This window comes from Numida meleagris, chromosome 2, assembly GCF_002078875.1.
Source record: "Numida meleagris isolate 19003 breed g44 Domestic line chromosome 2, NumMel1.0, whole genome shotgun sequence".
In the NCBI taxonomy this organism is placed as follows: Eukaryota; Metazoa; Chordata; class Aves; order Galliformes; family Numididae; genus Numida; species Numida meleagris.
Window position 1 is genome coordinate 30,648,264 of NC_034410.1, and position 22,380 is coordinate 30,670,643.

The 22,380-nt window shown below is 45.2% G+C and overlaps 1 protein-coding gene across 6 annotated transcripts in view; it reads right to left on the bottom strand.

Moving 5' to 3' along the window:
• Positions 1-22,380, bottom strand: part of RAPGEF5 (Rap guanine nucleotide exchange factor 5) — a 153,797-nt gene that overhangs the window by 47,168 nt on the left and 84,249 nt on the right. For 4 of the 6 annotated variants that reach the window (XM_021385929.1, XM_021385924.1, XM_021385928.1 and 1 more), the window contains 2 exons: positions 14,710-14,819; positions 14,305-14,393 (listed from right to left, as the gene is read on the bottom strand). In XM_021385929.1, coding sequence (XP_021241604.1) covers positions 14,305-14,393; positions 14,710-14,819 — 199 coding nt within the window. The remainder of the gene's footprint in view (positions 1-14,304; positions 14,394-14,709; positions 14,820-22,380) is intronic. The other 2 variants (XM_021385930.1, XM_021385925.1) reach the window with 1 other exon arrangement.

Here is a 22,380-nt window from a genome sequence, read left to right on the forward strand (position 1 = left end):
CTAGGCCCTGTAACTTTCACGCACAACCTGTGAAACATCTAATACAAGAGATACACTCTGAACACTGCAGAAATCATTTGGTCAGTACCCTGCCTCATCCACCCTGCCAGCTGCTCTATGGACCTCCATGGGGCATAAAGGAATCTCCTTGGCTGAGATGCAAATTGTGCCATTCTGTGCTCATGGACTGTGTTTCACCAAGACACACCTGACAGCAATTAGCGCTCGGTGCCATATCTCCCATTTCTACAGTTCATCGATCCAGGGTATCATGCATGGGACACCACAGCATTTGGCCTCTCACCAGCGAGCCAAAGCCATCAAATTTATCAAGTTAGATAGCGAACCCAATGCAAAGTCCCTTTTGCTTTCAAAATTCTAAACCCTTTTCAAATCAAACAGGCCAACAGTGGCACAGTTTCTACAATACGCTTACTGTTATTATTATCATAATAAAGTTATCACCTTTTTCTTCAGAATTTCTTGTTTTCTCCTGTTCCTTATGGGAATACCACTCATAGAACTGAGCTGTCTGCCAAACTGTCTGCCAGCCTTGCTGTCCCTTACCCCATTCACTGAATTCCATTTCAAATCTGCTGGCAAATTTCAACCAAATTTGAGGCAGAGCTAGCTAATTCTCAAAGATACTACATTTCTACAAATAATGAAAATAAGTGCACATGCAGTAATTTGCAGAGGCAAATTTCTCTCATTCAAGTAAAGGCTGCATGTAAGCAGAGTTATGTTTTCAGACATGAACCAGCTCTGCCAGAAGAGACAAAGCCACAGCACCTCAGGCTGCTCCTGGCAGGACTGTTCCTTTGATTAAAATTTACCACCTCCAACACTGGGACTAGTAGCATCACCAAGATATATTCCTTACTTAAAATTTTGCAAACTGTGTGCAAACCAGTTCCTCTAACAAGGCATCTTGAGTTCCTCTAACAAGGTGTCTTGCTGCTGCTGTTCTCACCTCTGTTGCACCACACCGCTGCGCAGGGTCTTGGCGGAGCATGGGGATTCTCTGGGCAGAGCACTGGCTCTTACTTTGTGCTTGCACAGCACCAGCCAAGGGCTCTGTGGCTGCTGAATGACCATATATATGGAAAATGACAACTTACAGTGTCTTTCCGCACTTCATTAAACTGCTTTGATTATTCAGTTGCTCATTGAGGCCAATTATAAAAATCTTGCTTTAATCTTTCCTCATATCATTCCTAACTATTCTAGAGAAAACAAGCAATGACACGATGACTGTCTCCTTCTGCATTCACTGGTCCATGGGCACAGCCTGGTATCCTATAGCTTCTTTCAGCTTACGTATCAGTGAGCATGTGTTTAATTTCAAGAAGAGTCCCTGCAGGAGAAGGCAGCAAGGCATCTTAAAGGAAGGCTCTGAGGATTACATACAACTCTTCAGCTAGCTAAGTACCTCCTATATAAGAGCATATATTTAAAAGCAATTTTCCAAATCGGCTTTCAGATACACATCAGCAACTACAGCAAATATACAGGAGTCAGAATCAATTCTATTAGGAGCTGCTGTTTCAAAGACACAGCAGTCCACATCCCAAAAGGACAATGAAGTACAATATGCAAGCTCATTTAATCACTGTATCCAATTACATGCAGGAATAAATCATCACACACATTCCTATGTCTGAATTTTAAAAAGTAAATAAATCATGAATAGTCACGCCGAAAGCTGCGAGTCTCTGGATTCACAGATTAGCAGGGGAAGTGGGGCATTTACTTCCCATTTGAAATGAAAATACCCAAAATCATCAACGCCACCTAATTATTTTAAGATAAATACAAAAGCTGTCATTTTTTGTTCAGTTTGAGGCTTGAAAGCATAGACTGCCATTCTCTGCAGTCATACACATACATTGGGGATTTTCCAGACGATGTCTTTCACTATCGCAATGCTGGTCGAACGTTTTCAAAATGTTCTTTGCTTTGAGATACAATCTGCTGATCTGTAACTGTAGGCACATAAATTGCCTCTCCACCTCTGAAAATGTTAGCCCCAAATGAAATAACTTTATGGTTGTTCTAAGCTAGAAGTTCTGCTTCATTTTGATAACTTGAAGCAATGCTACAGCACACAAACAGTCTCACTTCACACTAACTCCTTTCACAGATCCCAGAAATCCACAAGCCATATGCTGACAAACATTGACCTCAACTGAGCTTGTACACGGCCTAATGAAGGCCTTCCCCAGCCTCTCCGCCCTGATCGATGCCCAGCACTCCCTTAAGGCACAGAGCTTTGGAAGAGAAGCAGGCACTTCTGCTAACACTACAAATAACAGAATTTCAGGCAACAGCTCCCTCATCCCATATTTACATGACAGTACTTTCTAGGAGGAACTGAATTCTCTCCATTTGTCAAGAAAACCCAATACAGCAGTTTCCTGCAAAGTTGATGGCATTTTCATGTCTTCCAAAGCTTTCAGAAAAATGTTATTAAATATTTATCACTCTTTGTAATCAAGTATATAGTTCTAACTTCCCAAATTGCATCTTACTAACCTGGATTCCCTGAACAGATTTGCAGTCCTTTAAACTGAGATGTTAAATCAAATGCCCTATGGCCCATCCGTATGTCAAAACGCTCAACTGAATATGAAGATCAGACTCTCATTAACACCAGCAGAATCTGCATGCACACATCAAAGAAAAAAAAACACAAAACTGTTTGAAATATTTGCGTAAGCTCCATAAGCGCAACTCATAGGATGTGTCAAAAGTTTTGCCTAGGGAGATGGGTCACTAGACTGAAGAAAATTTGGTTTCAACCGGTGACACCACACAGACCTTGGGAAAATGTTTTTTTGCAGCTTTGCAACAGAAGAAATATTTGGGAGAGTACTGAAGGTTTGGGGAACACCTGGGGAGACTCCATGCAAAGTGTCCTTTTTTCCTTAACTCTCCCAGGACCAATGACCCACATTCCAAAAACTGCACATAGGTGCTTTGGGGCTTCTGCCCACCTCAAGATTTGGGTGGTAAGAGGGCAGGGAGGGCAGCTAGGAGCCTGCAGCACACAGCAGGATGGCAAAGAGATGGAGGGAATGGAGCACAAGGAGAAGCTGTAGTCATCTACAGAGGCTAAATATTTTTATTTGCCATAACTGGTGGTTTCCATGCTTTTGGACATGCAAAACATCACTGCACGCTCACTGCTGCTTTGAGAGTTCAAAAGACAAACCCAGTAGAACAGGAATCTGATAAATGCTGTTTGTTTGTGGGTGTTTTTTTGCCGTTGTTTGTTTGCTTGCCGCTTCCAGCTTGTGGCTGTGCATCCCGTATGCTGTACCAACCGCAACAACAAACAAAATCCCATAGACAAGGCTTGCATTGGGATGGGAAACAAATCCAACAGAGGCTTCATTATTGTATTGATGCTGGGGCTCTGATGTCATGGCTGGGAAAGAGCAAAAACAGTATCTGGATTTCTGTTTGTAGCTGCAGCAGTTCCTAGAGACAGGTCACAGAGCCCCAAACACTAAAAAAAGGAGTGGGCAGAGGTTATGGGAAGGCAGGCTGTTGGATCCTAGAGCCTTGTGGGCAGAAGGAGGAGGAGGAAAAATGGCACAGAAGGATGCAGAGAACAGAAAAAAAGAAAAGAAACTGAAAAAGCAATTAGAAGGTGAGGTGTAACAGCCTCTGGCCATCCTGGGTCAGACAGCATGATTTCTCCATCTCTAATTCTGCCAGTTTATATCTTCATCAAAACTCAAGTTCAAGGAAAGGAATAAAATCACAATTCACCCCAAGTGTTGTCACAAGAAAGCATAAGCTTTATATTATTAGCTTCCATCAAAATGAGATCCATCAGAGCTACCACTTTATTGACATTGATCCATTTCTCCCATCCTACCACCCTCCAATGTCTCTGCCCTCGGTGCCCTTGAAAACAAGGCAGCGCATTTTCACTTCAGAGGCAGAGCACTGACTGGGTTTTGGGAAGATCTCACATTGGTTCTGAGCTGAAACAAAGTCGTCTCCTGATCTCGGTCCAGCTCTGGAGATACTGCACGAGCTGCTGCCACAGCGACCGCTCACACAGGTATTTTTCATTTTGTCTGAGAGATGGGACAAGCAATTTACTTCATTGCAGTGACTGATGCTATTCTGAAAAGCTTTCTGCCAGCAGCAGCTATAGTCCATGAGGGCTACTGACATGCCATAAGAAACCTTCGGCTGTCAGTGATACAATTCTATTCCTATTTCAATCTGCGGAACACTTAAAACTGACTTAAAAAACATGAAGGATTGCCTCTCATGCCAACCACACAGACTCTCCAAAAAGGTGCTACATACCGCAACAGACACTGAACTGGATCAAGCCTTCCCTTCTGTAAAAAATGTAGGCTGTCTGTGCATTAACTGAAATTTGTAAGCTTGTAAAGTTCCTGGATTTACACAAAGAGCATTTCAGATCATTATTTCCTTTCTAGACAGGCACCTGAGCTCTTGCAAAACTATTCCCATTACAACCATCTATTCCTCCATCCAATAGTTGAGCTTCTAACTTGCCCACTGAAATCAAAGCCCAGCAAGACCACATTAACAGCAGCACAATCCTGGCCAGCCACAGCCAGCACAGTGGAATGTGGCTGTGAGTTGCTGTTGCCATAGCTGCTCTTCTCCTTTTTTAAAGTCAGACATGGCAGAGAAATCAGCATCCGGAGCTAGTGCAAGGTGCAGCCAAGCTCCATTGCATGTGATAATCCAGAGCGCGCTGCAAATGGTAGTAACAGAGGGCACGATAGGTAGCTTAGTAAGGTAACTATAATCATAGTCTGGCTATAGTCAAAACCAGCCCTGCCCCTGCTCATTAAAAGACCGAGTCTGCTACTTCTGTAGTACTATGAGACTGTCTGAGCAGAGGGTGTGCAAAGAAGAATTGTGGGGGAAGGAGGAATTAATAGCATGAGAGAAAATTTAGTTCACAGGAGAAAGAAAGCAGCTCTGAAGAACAGATTTCCTTCAGATTTTTCACCCAGAACCTCAAAGCACAGGTCCTCAGTCTGCAGTGGCTCCAGCTCCCACACTGTGGGCGGGGAATGAACATGCTCTTTATATTCTTCAGAAATTGTGAATCTCACAAAAAAATCATTGTATTGTAGCAACACTGAGCACTGGAAACACTGCAGGCCCTAAAGACAGTGCACGAACTGTGTTCTTGGACTCAATGATGCAGCAAGTATTTCAAGATAGTTTTATGTTTTCAGCGCTCCTACATGAAAACTCTCCCACTGCGCAAACCTCTTTCCCCAAAAATCTTTCAGAGGACCATACCCACAATTCACAACATAACAGAGAGATGGCTTTTGGGAAGGAGTGCTTTGCTCTATTCTGCTAACAAGCTCCCTCCTTTTAGCAGCCACGGCCCAGAGTGCTAACGGTGTGACAGGAGTCATTAACAAACAGCCCCACTTATGGCAGCAGGTGGTGAACCACAGTGCTGTAGAAGACAAATGAAAAAAAGGGAGTATCAAAAACAAGTGTCCAGTTTTTTCAGCAGTTGGCAGCAGCAAGAGGCTGCAGATCAGGGTTTAATAGTAGAAAAACCTGAAGAAAGAAGGAAAGGAGGACAATGCTCAGTGTGAGGATGAGTAAATACTGAGGAAAGATGTGACAAAGGGGACCATGTGCATGTGAGGCCATATGTGATGCTGAGAGTATCTAAAAAGTTGTGTCACCTTCCCTGCAGGGCTGTCCTCTCTCTTCATATACTTCATGTTTCGATGTTTAAATCCACTGCTGTATGGGAACAGAGTCCAAGCTGAGAGGAAGCCAATCTGAGCACAGTTCAGACTCATTTCAGCACTTGGCTACCTCTTTGCATTACGCCCACGTCAATGTTGACTTTCTTGGCTTTGATAATCTTACTACTGCTAGATTTGACTCTGACCAGCCACACTGAAATGACTATAAGACTCAGAATAAGGAAGAAATTAAGAGGCAACCTCTACTACTCTCTCATCACTAAGCACAAGCACTTTCATAAACCAAAACCTTGCAAGAAGGTTTCACGCTTCCTTTAATATTCACTTTTTGGCTTCACAACACAAGACAACGAGCAACGATCAAAAGTACCATTCTGAAAAAAGTTCCAAAGGAATGTTTCTCAAACACACAAATATGTCTCTCTACAATCTCAGCTACTTAATGCATATATTAACTTAAAGATACATTATGACCATACATTCTTCCACCCATCTGAAATACTCATTCCACTGGTTTGGCAATTGATTCTTGTTATGTAGACTTCCCTTGACATTAGGGCAATAGCGATCTTACTGATTATAACTCTTTACGACCACAATGGCCTTCCAGAAATCTTACCAAATTCCCACTAGCACAACAACCTCTAGTCACAGGTACCTCATCTAAATGTTCACATCATCCAAGTGCATTCTGCAGTAAAACAAACTAACATATATCATCACTTACAGCTTAAAGTCTTGTTCACTATCAGAAGAAAATTATTGATCTTCGCTCTAAAAATGTCTCCTGCCAGACCTGTACTTGCCAATTCCTTTCTACTTATATCATAAAGGTTATCAAAACAAATCTATAATGCACATCCTCATAACAAGAAATTTCACACTAGTCTTTCTTAATGTCTCCTTATCACTTTCTCATACAGCAAAAGGTGACAACTAGCCCTAAACAACCACAGAATTATGGGATAAAGACTGAGGAACTAAGAATGCTGTGATCTAATTGACTAATATTTGTTAGGTAGCTTTTTCCTCTGCAAATCTGACTCAAAAACAAACCACAAAAAATATCTGGGGCCCTAACACCTCCTATCAAAGCTATTCTTGCACAGGGTATAAAATGTTTATTTATGGTGCCTGGGGTATCAAGGTGCCAAAATGTGCCTCCTTGATCTCAGGCACACTGAAACCATGGGCCTGCTGGCTCATCCCATGGGGTGATCTCACCCAATGAGAAGTGTTTGAGGCAATGAACTGAAAAAATACCAACAGTATCTGCAGAGAGAGCCCTGACCGCTGAGACAACAGGATGTTCGTGGTTCCTGTGCTGACTTCAGGAAACCTGCGGCAGGAGCACCAGGTTCATGGGAACGTGGCAGCGCCTGCTCATAGCACCATGGACAGGACTTGTTCCTGCAGGAGCAGAGGGGTGGCTTCGAGAGCTCCCCAGTCACTGGGTACAATGGTGCAGCATCCAGGAGCAGTGTTTATCATTCCCTGCCTTTCCAAGAAATTGCCCTAAACTAGTGCATGAGTGCAAAAAAAAACCAACAAACCTTCTCAGGCTCCGCATCCTCATTTCCCAGAAATAACTATCTGAGCTCCTGCCAGGAGACAGCATCACAGACACATTCCGCTTGCTGGCATTTCCTATTAGCTTAGGCACCACAGCGTGTGACATGCTGTCTGTAGTGAATCCCAGACATGGCACTCCTTCTGCAGGCTGATTCAGCTCACTAATGTGACAGAAAATAATCCCAGCAAAGGAAAAAAATAGTTTCCTATGCAGATACTTAGATCTGCTTGGCACAAGGTCAAATCAAGTATATCAGGGGAGAAGGGCTACATGATGCTGAATAGGAGGACCAAGGGAGTATGTTGCCCCTTCAGCAGAAGCCAGTGCCTGATCTCAGTGTAACCCCAGGCTCCCACTTCTCCTCATCCCTGCTCTAAGCACCATGGGGCCATTGGCAAAGCCATTCAGCACACTGCTGCCAGCTCAGCTGCTAACTTGTGCAGTTGTCCCAACTGAAGGAACTGGAGCTTTATAAAATATACAAACTTAGATCCCAATTAACAGCTTGCAAACTGCAGCGTGCTGCATGCAATGCATTCTATCAGATCAAGGATCCTCATAAAACAGAATCAGGTCTTGGGCAAGGGCCAAGAGAGGATGCCCAGAGGACGAAAAACAAAACAAACACCAAGTTGTCTTTCTCCCTCCTTTATACCCTACTAACTTCCAATAACTGGCAGTGTAGACTTCCCAAACTGGAAGTTACATCCAGATCACTGCAGTGATGGAATTTTTGCCAGGATTACAGCCAATTTGATTTTAAATCCTTCCAAGCTTCGGTTTCCACAAAATGCTCACAACACTGAGTCTTGCCGTTTAGTTGTGCATTGTATATAATATATATCTTCTTATTATAAAACCAATAATGTCACTATGTTACAAAGCACTTCCTACATATAAGAAACAATGAATAATCTTTCCGTATTCACCTTCCCCACATAATTCATGGTCTTATAGACTGCACCATATCCCTCCTCTACAGATATTGCTTTCCTATGCTGAACAGCCCTAGACTGCTATTTAGTCTCAGATCTATTTAATCTATACTTATAATCAACCTTGTTGCCCTTTTCATGCTTTCTCTTGTTCATTTATAACCTTTCTGAGCCACTAAGAAGGAACCATAGTATGCACCTATATTACACGGTTATACAATGGTGTAACTATGGTTCGTGCTCATCTTCTTTCCTAATTGTCCCAAATACCATTTTTCTTTTTAATCAATGCTGAACAAAATTTTCCAAGAACTATTTACACTGTCTCCAAAGACCTAATTTCTGCACGATATTTGCTAATTCAGCATCTCCACTGAATATGTATAACAAGGATTCCTTTTTCTCCATGTTAGAGAATTCATTACTTTGCATTTATCAAACTTGGATCTCATCTGCAATTTCATCACCCAGTCGCGCAGATTTTTGCTTCTTTTATCTTTCTTCAGCTCCAGGGTTGGCTCAAGGGGGCCTGCTTCCAGCTCATATTCCCAGTCCCACATTGCCCAACTTTTATTCCTTTTATGAGGCTATTTTTGTGTTGGACCAGCTTCCTGATCTGACCTACCTTGCACAGACACCCCAGCAAGGCCTGTCAGTAGGATGGCAGGATGTGACTGCTCAGATGGGCGCTCAGAGGCAGAGATAACAGGGCGTACAGGAACATAACCTTGCATGGCCACATGGCTTCATTTATCATGAAATCCTCAAACATATTACCAGCACATTCTGTTACCACTGTCTCTACCCACACTCAGCAGCATCCTAGTCTTCTCTGGCAGCTTCTCTCCATTTTGACTGTTGACAATTTACTATAATTTTCCTTTCTTTTGGCGCTATGTTCCTGCGTGCATTTCTTCCTACTGCTTTTACTGTAACGCTATGAATCTCCCAGCACAAAGTCATAATTTGAGGATGGAGTTTTGCTCACAGTTCCAGCTCCTGTGAGCAATCACAGCTGCTAGAGGGACTGGTCCCTCTGTCCTCTGTCCTGCTGTCCCCCTCTTTCCCACTCTGTGCCATCATCTCCCTTGGGACAGGGGCAAAGTTTGTGCTTCAGTAAACTGATAAGTCTTAACCCTAACAACAATTTAGTATCTCTTGGGGCAGTGCCGAGCAAGACCAGCTCCCTGCTCAGGGCGAGCACAGAATGGCACTGCAGTCTGGACTGGCACAGCAGGACTAGTGCAACCACAGGAATGGGCTGGGGAAGGCTGAGCAGTTGCCTTCTACCGCAGCGCCAGCTTGCGCTGGAATAATGCATCAGTAAAATGACAGTCTTACTGCTTAGATGCTCCCCAAATAGAACCATTTCTTTTAATTGGCATCACATTTTCCACCTTCCTCTATCACGGAAGCTGATTTATATGATAGATTATACGGCACTGTTAGGAGTTCAGCAATTTCATATCTCAGTTCCTTTAGAAGTCTTTGGGGAGTAACATCTGATCCCAGTGATTTGTAACTATTCATTTTATTGATTTATTCTAAACCTACTTCTACTGACACTTCAATATGAGAAAGCTTAGACTCATTGTGCATGAAGAAACAGTCCTGTGCGAAAACCTCCCCATGTTCCTGCACACTGAGCACCGAGACAAACGATTATTTTAGCTTTTCTGCTGTTGTCACATCAGCCTTGCTCCGTGGGTACTAACCCTGCTGAAGTCTTATTCCTCTGTATGGGGCATGGCAGTAACATGCACTTAGTCCACTCAGTTCACCAACTTTTCCCATGACTTTGGGGAAGAGTTTACAACGTTGGTCAGAATGACAACAGAAAGCATTTCAGTATGGATGAGCAGAAGAAGGTAAGACTAGCAGGTATTTACTCTCTCCATCCTAAATGCTGGAAAATAGGATCACAAAGTGCTAAGCAAATATTTGCTCTCCTTGACATCAGTCTCCATGAATCAGATATAATCATGTTGACTTTGTGGCCATCACCAGAGTATGTCTTTAACATGTTTTACTCATCAGGAACAAGGCTCACTGAGCAAGAGTCCTAACAGCATTCTTTACAACAAAGAAACAACGTCAAAAAGCAATCAGACTTTTTTTTTTTTCTTGGATTATTAAACAAAATGCAACACCCAAAGAGAGGCAAAGGTGTATCCGTTTCCGGCAGCACCAATCAGCAGCTTTCTGACTACATCTGCTCACACAGGACAGCACTGCTCTCCTAACAGGTCACACACAACTTCAGAGTGAGTGCCACCACCCCACATCAAAGCCCTATCTATGGTGCAAGTGTAGAAAGAGAAGGGATTAAACAAAAGTAACCTCTACTTAAGTAGCACTTACAGCACAAATAGATATGGTCTGAGGGCACCTCCTTGATGCAAAGGTATGATCTAAAAACTACTTGCATGTATGAGGGGAGAATTCCCACTAATCCCAGGACTATTCATCCACAGTCCCAGATACGACACAGCATGGAACAAATGTCACTAGTCCTTTGTTTTCCTATTCCAAAGATATACAGATGACATCCACACCTTTCCACATCTACTTTTGCCTGGTCATGAAACTCATCCTCTTTTTCTGTGCCATCATTCCTTCTCCAGGTTTTCACCACAGAATCATGGAATAATCTGAGTTGGAAGGGACCCACAAGGATGATCTGCCGTCCTAACTTCTGTGGCAGCCTCTGGGTGCGATGACCACTGTGTCAGTCCAGAGGTGGTCAAATGCTGTCATTGTGAGGCACAAGCTATGCTCAAACAGCAACCAGCCAGAGGATACTCAAAGATCAGATCAAAACAATATCCAAGGAAGGAAGTGTTGCTCATGTCCAAGTTAGAAAAGCTTTTGCAGAAGAGGAAAACTTCCCTGAAATAAATGTTGTAGTCAATAGGATGGCATTTGAGATCTTGAGACGCTAAGATTTGGCTTCTTGGAGATTACTTATTCAAATCCTGATCCTCGATTAGGGTTAGCCAGGAGGCATGCCTAGCTTTTTCTTCCTGATAATTGACTTATTTCAGGGGCTTCACTGTTCAATTCTTAAACTGTGCACACAGTAGGCACCCCAATGACTCCAACAATCATAGAGATTATTCAAAAAAGTTGCTAGGTATAGAAATGGAAGAATTTCCAACTGTCTCACAGCAGGAAACAAAAGGAACAGTTTTCTTGGGAGGTGGTACATGGCAGGCTACAGCAACCCAACAAGAAGAAAACTCCCTTTGAGATGGAAGGCTGTAGGATTGTTAGTGGCAAGTCCCCATTTACAATGCTACCACAAGAGCTCACATGTATTACTAATAGAGTTATTACCAAAAACTCTTGTCATTAAACAGTTATTAACTACTTTATCTTGAAGAGTATTGCAAAACTCAGGCTTTCAAGACATTCCTGCCCACAGAAGTCATCTGAACCACGGAATAGTTCAGGTGTGCATGTGGTAATGTCCCCTTTGACACCTTTAGCTGATGTCCAGTCATGTCACAGACACTGGGACTCTTCAGGATGGCTGCAAGAAAGTGCCCCCAACTCTCTATTACAGCAGACGCTGGAAGAGCAGAGTGCTTCAGGTATCTTACTACGGGATTAGCCACAAACACAGAGTGCTGTGAGGCCTGGGTTGGGCACTAGTTGACTTACTGAGAAGCCCCAAGGCGTTCCTTTATTCTCAGAACGACAAACAAGTATCTTCTGGCTTGGCCCAGAGAATAGAGGATGTCTGGATGTACTGACACCATTCAGCCATGTCAATGGTTAGGAAGCAGTACTCCATGGCCACACTACGCCCAAGAGAATGCAGATGTTCTCCGTAATAACCGCTGAGGGCTGCAGTTATGATTTGTTATAGAAAAGGTGGGAATGAAAACATGCGAAATGTCTCTTTCTGTGAATCCATGCCAAGGATCAAACAGAAGAGCAGCCCCTGTACACAAGGATGTTTAACAACTGCTCTTTCCAATTTCAAATAAGCAAACCAGGTAGGAGCTGCAGGGAAAATAGGAGGCTGAGGAAGTCATCCTGGAACTGGCAAATCAGCAGCAGGAGCAGCAGCTGGGTACAACATCATCATCCCTTTCTGTTCCAATAAGCTATCTGCAAAGACGTAAAGCTGTGGGGCCTTGCAACTCTACCACCCTCTGCGATGGGCCAGAATGAACTACAAGAATCACCCAAGAAGAACAGCAAATGCAAGCAGACTAACGGTAGAAGGATGCCTTCAGGTACACATACAAAGACACATGCACTGCACAGCCAATATCCCATAACTCTGTAACGACTCAGCCTGCAAAACAGACTGATCAAAAGCATTACAGGGGCATCTGCCACACAAACACTGGGAAACATAACTCCAGAAGTGTTTTATTTTGAAGAAGTTCTATGTTACCAGGTCGATAAAGTCAGACAGAAACACTGCATGATGAACTACAGAAGAAAGCAGAGGGCCACTGGGCAAGGTTTACCACACCTCAGTGCTGGCAAAAAACTGCAACCACAGCTACTTTGTTCCAGCCCCGGGACCCAGTGAGCCCTGGCCACAAAGCAGAGCAAATTGTTTCTTTCTCAAAGGAGATGTGGTAAGGCACAATGAGGTGAGGAGAATCCAATCTACCTTTAAATACTTTGCCATCTGCTAAAAACAAGACAAACAGTGGCTTTAGCATTGGTTTTGAGGGCAGTTTACCAGCCCCTCTCTGGAACAATAAGATCAGGCTTACAAACAGCCTCCTGCAGATGGGAGGAAGAGAGCAAAAAGGGAAAAGAAAAAAAAAAGGTAATACATAAGGTAATACATGTGAGGATGTATTCAGCGCCTAATGCTTTGTGTAAGGAGTGCTTTGTACTTAAAAACACTGAAATACAATGCATAACACTAGTGAAAGTCTCATTGTTTTCCAGCAAGATTATGAGCTCATAAAAAATAGCTGAAGCAGTCTATAAGGGTGGGTCGCTGATGTCCCTCAGCCTGTGGGCAATAAACATTCAAGGGGAAACTTATTCTGGATCTAACATTTGAACTCAACGGGCCAGCTAAGGACCCTCCCCACACCGCCTATAGAACCAGGCTGACAGCATCTGCGGAAGCGAAACAATCACAGCCTCTCTCTGCACTAAATATTAATGTCTAGGCAGACAAAAGCAGCACCACGAATGTCATCACAATATCACCACCAGACACTCTATATATTTCTTCAGGGCATTCATGCATCTTCGCAAGGAAGATGCCCATTGTCCCACATTAAACTAATGACTTGTTCCACGAACCCAATCCTGGCACTCCTCTGGGAATCACAGATGTTATTTATATTTGCAGTCACTTAAAAGGATTAAAGTGTGTTTATTCTCGGTAATCTCATTTGTAGAGAGAGACATATGCAGGCACCAGGAGCATGCACGTGAACCCTGTTGGGAGCGATGGAGTGCCGGGCTCCACGCACAGTCAGTGCTTCTCTCGGCCCCTCGGGATGCGGGACCCGGGGAGCCCTCAGCAGCCCCTCAGTTCACATTAAGCTCTCTGGGAATTGCAGGCGCTCCTGACGAACTACCACAGGAGCTCCGGTGACAGCGAGCCATGCATGCAGCCAGGAGATCCCACTGAAAATTAAACTGCATGTCAAGTAGCCCGATCAATATAATCATTGCTCCGGGCTGGAACAAATTACAACGTCTGGTTGAAGACACACAAGTACAGCATCAGCTCTACAGCGTTAGGAGGGAATTTATAAGCCGCACTTAAAGAACGTGCCAAAGTGGTGGCAAACCGAGTGGCAGCCCGGAGGCTGAAGCCGAGTGCCGGGCTGCGACTGGGGCTGCGGGCCCGGGGACGGCACCCGCTCCGCTCCGCACGAAGTTGCGTCCCGGCTGCCGGCACGCTGCCTTGCGCCCCGAGGCCGTGTGCCCCGATCGCCGCACGCTCTCGTTTTGCTCGCCCGGTGCTAGCGCCGTGAAGAAGCCGACATCCAGACGAGGTGCCCAGATCGCCCTCCGCCCCCTCCCGGCCGCCCGGGACCCCGCTGCCGGGCGCGCTTCTTACCCGTCTCTTTGTCCTGCGCGGCTTCCAGGTGCAGGTCGCTCAGGAGATGCTCCAAAATCTTCTCCGGCGTCCCCGACACCACCACGTACCTGTCGGAAAGCAGAGAATCCCCGGAGTCATCCTCCGTGGAGGACTGCGAGCGGCTGCTCCACTCGTCCTCCTCGTCCTCCTCGTCGATGTATTTGAAGTACGGCACGTCGAAGGTGGGCAGCGGCCGCTCCGCGGCCAGCGCCTCGGGCACCCGCGCCCGGCCGCTCCCCATGGCGCCCGGCTCCGCGCTGCCGCCCCTACGCGCGCCCCCCGGGGGCCATCGCCCTGCCGGGGCCGCAGCCCCGCCCGGGAGCCGCCGCCGCCTCGCACAGCGCCCGGCCCGGCCCCGCGCAGCCCGGAGCCGCGGTGCCTTACCTCCCGCGCCGCTCGGGGGCCGGGCTGCGTGACCACACCTTCCGCAGCACCAGCGCGGGGCCGGCCTCCTCTCGCGGCCGCTCGCGGCCGCCTCCATCGTCGGCTTGCTGCTAGACAGACAGACACAGACAGACACACAGACAGCCGTCAGTAGCCGCTCCTCGAGCAGTTCCCGGCCCCGGCTCCAGCCCCAGCCCCGGTCCAGGGTGACGCTCAGCAATAAGTCGGAATGCGGCCAGCGCTCCGCAGAGCTCCGCCGATAGCTCACGGCTGATGTACATTCTATAGAGCTCCGCTCCCTCAATTAAACAAAGGCAATAAGCCGTCGGGGTAGGCATGCAATTAAAGCATCTTTGGAAATGTTTTGTGCACACATCTCCCTCCCTTGCACCAACTTTTGAACTCGGCCGGCACGGAGAGCGGCAGCCCCCGGATGAGCCCGAGCTGTGCCCATCCGCACCCCGCACACTGCCGCGGCAAGGGAGCCGAGCTCCCGGGTCAGGCTGTGCCCGCGCCCCGGCTCTGCCCTTGTTTAGTTTGAGCGTTCAGCGTGTCAGACACACGTTTCGATTCTTTGATTTCTGCCAAGAGCCTGTCGGTCTGACTGCTGGCATGCTCCGAGATGCAGCCCTGCCCTGGACAAGTTTTCTGTCTCAGCAAACAACGTGTAGGATTGATCTGTGAAATATCTGCAAGGGCAGACGTGCAGGTACCGCACCACTTAACGTCAGACGCTCACTGTAATGCTCCCAAAGGACATCAGTGAGGAGCCACACTGCAAGAATACTGAAGCATAATTGCCACCTTCCATCTCACAGCCACGGGTTGGTGCTGCCTACATGTACAGAAAGCCACGCTGAGAGAAGCAGCAGAAGAGAAAGAGCCCACAAACAAGAACCAGGCACAGCATTACCACTGCTCAGTAGCAGGTAGGTTTATACACATGCATCCATTTCTCTGTCTCTGTTCTCTGGCATCCTTTGAGCCCTGATACTCATTTCCCTGTGCTCACTGACACTGCGAGCTGCAGCGTGAATGGGGCGTGCATGTGCATACACATCTATTTCACACAGATGGAAATGGCCTTCAAGCACAGCCATAGACACGACACACACGAGCAGTGAGTGAGCATAGAGTACCAAGAGAGAGAAAGCTCTGCTGTACTGAGCAGTGTCTGTTCCAGAGGGCAGCGCTCCTGCTACAGCATCCCACAGGCAGCATTATGTCCAAAAAGCCTTTGGATAACTGTATGTAAATTCACTGCATACAGCACCCCAGTGGGGAGATTCTCACACAGCGCTTCTTTTTGTCCTTGCCCTTTTCATCAATTGTCAGGGAAGAATAACAAACAACCCATTGTATCAAGAAAAATTATTTCCACAAAATAGTGGGGAGGAGTAGAGAATTTCTTCATTTTGCTCTCCTGTGTTGCAAATAATTTCACTTGAGGGGAAGAATTATTGCTTCATTACAATCACACTTATGCACGACATAACTCTGCGTTCAGCCAGACCCTTTAGTCACACCGCAAGCAACAACAATCAACCTGCACAAAGGAAAACCCAGAGACAAGTGCTGTGGATTCTCCCACTATTCACAAGTTCTGATTTCACGACAGATATTATTCTAAAACGACACAAAGGCACGCTCCATTTCTTGGAATCCTGAACAATCTGTGAAATAATTAATCTCTCTGGCAGTCAGCCGGGCTGCTCTCAGTGTGCTCCATCCAGCGGTGGATGAGGACGGGGACGCCAGGGCCCCCGGGTGACAGCAGCATGTGTTGAGGAGCAGGGCAGCACCCAGCTGAGTGCTACAAGTCAGCATGCTGACTCCAGTGACATTTCCACCACACTGACAATGAACGAGACCTCCCGGCACTTGTTCAGACCATTACACAGCCCTCACTAGGGTACTCTGCACCAACCGCACGCAGCTCAGCGCTCCCATTGCATCAACAGATCCATATCTCATGCTCAGCTGGGTGACGCTGCCCCTCAGCCTGCAGCCCCCAGTGCTGCCTGCTTGATGCTTTCCTTTGGATTTGTGCGTCTATAAGGGCATGACAGTACCCGTATGTGGCCTCAAGCAAACCACTTGCCCAGACTCTCCGTGTCTCAGCAGCCTCTTCAAAGCTCGCTCCTATGCTACACAGGTGCTAGGAACATTTATTGCACATTTCTTATGGCTTTTAATGAATCCTCTCATCTCCTGATAGCTGAACACAGCACTATCAACCTCTACGCCATTTCCCAGCAGGCACTCTGAGCCAGCAGCAGGGCCCTCTGCACTTGGCAGCTCTTTTGACCAATATTATGGTCAAGTTTCCACCGCTCTCATCTATCTCTCCTACCGAGATAAGCCATTTATCTCCCGAGTAATATATTTTAACAGCAGACAAGCACTGCCTTTTTTTTTTTCAGCATGAAAGTAGGCCTGGGGTGGTATAAATATTTATATGCCTACTGGAACAAAACATGGAGCTCCTTGCTTAGCAGGCCTTAACTTGTGCAAGTTACGCTTCACCTGAGTAGGAATATGCCCATCTGAGTTACTGCTGGAGCAGAAGGAAGCAGAGGTACCTGTGCTAGTGCCGCACATAGCCCTAGTGTGCCTGCTTTGTTATAGAGGACAGTTGGAATCATAGACTATCCCGAGTTGGAAGGGACCCATAGGATCAAGCCCAGCTCCTGGCTCCACACACCACCACCCAAAATTCAAACCATATGTCTGAGGACATCGTCCAGATGCTCCTTGAACAGCCTGGGGCCGTGCCCACCGGGGGCAGTCTGTTCCATGCCCACCGCCCTCTGGTGAAGAACCTCTTCCTAACCCCCAACCTGACCCTCTCCTGGTTGCACTTGGTTGCTGTGTTTTCTTTAGTTGGCATGGAAGAACCCAACTTCTGGCCAAAGCAGCCAATAAATCTGATATCAGCCAGGGACATTTCCATGTCTCTTGAATTCCTCAGTTTGCACTTAAGTGAACTAATTGAAAATGGAACAGCACACAGAATGCATTGCCTCCTCGCTAGCTGCTAGAAACATCCGCTGCTGGAAATGGAGCTGAAAAGCTCTGTATGTCCCCACAGCTCTTGGCAGCCTAAAAAGAACAGCAAAGGAAATGGAATACTCAGAAGCCTCATTCTTTGAGAACAAATTTCGTTTTTCACATAAATCTTCCCCAGACAGGGTATCTGTGCAAACATTTTGCTTTAGCTATCAGTGAAGCACCTGTACTGTTGAAACACCACTGGCTAGCAATGCACTTCTCAATGACAGAACCTTTCCTCAGGATCTCTACACTTGCTTTTCAAAAAAGAGGGTCAGAGCAACCCAGATCCAGACAGGCTCTCACGTTTTCATCTCAGTGGGTAAAGTAACACAGAAATTAAGAGAGAAGCTGAATAAAGGCATCTACAAACAGAGCAACGAAAAAACAGCCTGCATACAATTTTCCTGCTGCCAAATAACTGAGCAAAGGCAAAGAGGAGAATCCTTGCGCAACGTGCTACAAAGCAAATCTCGCTCAGGCTATCTACTTCAAAATCACATTAAATAACAAAGAAATTGTCTTCTCTAGGAGCTATGGAGGGCAAGAACATTTTGTTTTCATAGCACAGTTTGGTAAAACTGACTCAACACAATCAGATAGTGCTGATCATGTCTGCCTCTGCTTTGTGTTGATGTGGGTGCCAGGGCATGCCCTTGAGCAGTGGGGAAAAGGCTCAGACAGAGGATTCCCAGGGCCAACAGTGTCCCACAGAGGAGTCTGCCCCACTCAGGGAAACCATGGAGCATCCCTGCATCCACATTCACGGGCATAAGGAAATAGTTCTCTGTAAGAGGTGTGAAATGCAAAGCTGGGGCCTGGAAGGGGCTTCGAAACACAAGGGTAAAGGAGGGCCCACTGAAGTGCAGGGAAGTTGCTCCAACAGGTGGAAAAGCAGGACAAGAGACACCAAATAACAAAATCCTCACTGCAGAAGTCTGATTGTTTTCTTGAACGGGTATATTTTTGCTTGGATGTAGCTTGGATATTTAAAAAAAAAAAAAAAAACCCACAAAGACTTCCCCAAAGGGATTTTAAATCCCACTTCAAAAGTACAAGGGCATAGGAGCTTTCCAGAGAAACCATTGTCAGGTAATTTTTGACACAGCAAAACAATATTTACATCTAACCTTATTCTTAGCAGCCTCTGAACCATGTTGGCTCTATTTTTCATTAAAAACTGAGGCAGACACCTTTCGGAGCAAGCAGATAAGATTTGACAAGCTCACACACAACCAAAGATGGATGTTCACAAAGTGAGGCATTTGCAAATGCTAGTAGAAGACAATGAGATTGGTCCTAGCTATAAAATACATATTTGTATTGCGTATTTGGCAGAAAGTAGGAAAAATAAAGCATCCTATTAGCAGCTTCTCCTATAAGTGACAGTCTTTCAGACAGCATCTGTCAAAGATGATTACCTGAGTACATCTTGCTATGTATTTCCTTGGAATCTGTAAGCAGATTTAGATTTCAAGTCACCAAAGTACACATACCCGTACAAAAAAATGGCCCTGTTCTTTACAGGATATCCCTCATTTGTTTGTTTTTTTAACAAGAAACAGGAAATGGACTCATCACAATTAAAGTGGTGATGGACTACAGTTTATCCGATCTCTGTGGATAATACATCTCAGAATGTGTTGCCATATTTCACTGAGTTTTGAGAGAGACCAATATCCACACTAACAGGCTCGAGTCACTTTCAACTGCAGCAGGAGAAAAGCATTTCAAAGTCGCCAGCAAAGCTGAACTGAGCTACATAAGGAGACTGGTAAATATTCCTTTATTCCAGAAAGACAGAAATAAAAAAAAATGATACTATTCTACCTCTACTTAAAATATCACAGCACAAAACATTTTAAATGGGATGGCCTATTTTGTAGTCAGTTGCACAACGACCACTTTTTCCAAATATCAAGGGAAAAATTACCTTACTTGGCAGCAGCATCATCAAAAGCAGCTTTTCTTATAGCAATTCTTAAGAATAATAATTTTAAAAAAATCTCTCAAAAGGTTATGTTATTTTATTTCACCATAAAGCATAGCCTGTAGAACACTCATATAACATTTTATTATTTTTCTCATCTCACGAACTTTTCTCTAATTCTCCTTGGTACTCAGATATTTCTGTTTCTCTGTCCAGTGTTTAAACCTACTTGTATAGCTACGTGCTAATCCAGAGAATACTGGGAGAAACAGATATCCACTACTGAAAAATTCAAGTGGCTTATGCAGTAATTTCATTTTGGCTCTCAGCAACTTCTGACCAGTTTTTAAAACTACAAAACACTTGGAATCATTCAACTGCCATCTCCAAAGGGAACCCAGGGACCACACCGAAACTTCCCCATGTCTCACACTGAGCTCCCTGACTCAGCAATGCACAACAAAGAGCCCCTGCTCTGCTGATCAGAACCTGCTCTGAATTAATCCGCTTTGCAAATGGTAAAACAAGCACAAGCCACATCTTGACCAAAAAAAATCAAAATCTTTTTGAATATCACATCCAATAATGCACAGAAAAAGCCCTTTTGCAGAAATTGTCATCTGCATACCGAGTGTCTGCTGCAAAGGCAACGTTAATAACAAGTTACCCTTGTAGAGGGGTCAAACGGGTAGTGCTGGTAAGACAGAGATGACAGACAACAGGCATCAGGGAAAAGATTAATATCCCTACACAGTCATACATCAAGGAACTCAATTTTTGCCTGTAATCCCAAAACTGCTGAGAGTAGGATTATTTCTCCTTTCCCTATTACTAAGAAGAAAGAAACCACTCATGGGAACAGGGCACTGCTAAATGCAGTCCTCATGTGAACAGAAGGCAAAAGAAACCTCAGTCGCATTTTCCTGAGCTTCAGCAGCGATCCCACTGCAAGCAAAATTGGGGCTTCGTCGTGCAGATCACTTTAAAAAGTAAAAATCTGTATAGTTCAGGAAAGACAAAAAGAAAAAGAGGAGAGCCTTCCACTGCATTCCACAGCAGGTTAGTAACAAGGAATGTCCCAAGCCCAGGGCCCCTGCCTGGCCCCCCATTACCTCCAACTATTGCCATTTGAAGCTAAAGCACGTTTATGCATCGGAAGTCAATGAAAGGAAGCAAAACGTCTAACACAGGGAAAAAAGCACACTTCCTAAAATAACATGAAAGAAAGCATTACTGGTGTCACAACCACCAAAGTAATGACTTCATAGCCTTAGCCCTCCACACCTCCTTGTTGGATAATGACAAATGTCTTTTTGAGACAACCGAAGGCTGTGCGTTTCGTTTTCCCCTGTCTTTGAGCACACACTCTTCACAGCTCTTTGGAGATAAGTTTGACAGCCTGACAGAGTGCTGCCACCTTGGCAAGGACAACCCAGGAGCCCTTCCCTCTGAAACCACACAAAAGCTGAGGAGAAAAGGAGGGGGGATTGTGAGAGAGACAAAAGACGTGAGGACAACATTAATATTGTTATCATTCTCTCACAGCTGGCAGGCAGCACTTATTTCAAAAACACAAGGATGTGGAAGAATTGGAGGCCTAGAGCATGTGTATTTGTAAAAAAAATAAAAATAAAAACCTGAAACATGGCAGGACAAATTAATGTGAGTGAAGAACAAAAGGGGCAGGTGCTAACTATCTCCTTCAATTGCCTTGGGATTAATGTGGCAGTACGTGGAGCTGCCTGGAGATTTCCAACACAGCTTCTTTTTCCTTTTGAAAATATGTGGATTCCCAAGAACTGAACCTCTGCCAGGATGCATCAGGCCGAAGGAAAGCCAAGCTGCCAGGGCCTGAGCGTGCCAGCCCCTCGCCTGGGCCAAAGCCTCTGCATCCAAGTCCCCGGGCCTCCAGAATAGGTAGTTGGAGAACTAAATCTGTACTTCTGCTCTAATTTTGTAACTGTATTGTTTTCATCTGAATCACAACTTTTTCCTCCGGAGAATGAAGAATTCCTATAGGACAAAAAACCTAGAGTCAGATGCGTCTGCCTTGCACACAAAGCAGCAGTTCAACCCACCAGCTGCTGACAGGAGCATCTTCCAGTGATGGAGTGACAGAGGATCAAGCCTTGGCTCAGCGAAATGCATGAAGGAAATAACAGGATGACTACAGGGCTTCTTAGTTAGGAAGGGGGCAAGACTGCAGACTTCACCTAGATACTCCAAGACTGACAATACAAACTGCTATTGCCATATGACTAAGCGAAAATGAAAACAAAGATGATCTTCACACAGAAGCTCTACTTGAGAATAATCCTGACATCAGAAGCGTTAAATTCTAGAAATCACTGGAATACAAGGGGAACTAGATAACAAATTGATTAACATCTGAAAGAGCTGGAACTCAGCTTCCAAGGCGACCTGCACGCAGCTCTCCCACAGCCATGAAAATTGCAGAAGATAACTCACTAACATTAGTTGGTTTAATTTATTAACATAGACTAATATTCACCTTGGTAAGGACACATGTGCAAAGGCTTTACAACCTCTATAATGGACATAGCAATAAATAAAGTTTCCTGAAGGAATGGAGGAGAGATGGCAGTAAATATATGACACTGTCAGCCTTATGTTGTTCTAATTACCTACGTTGGGCACCTACGGCTTCTTAGTCAAACAGACAAGGCTGT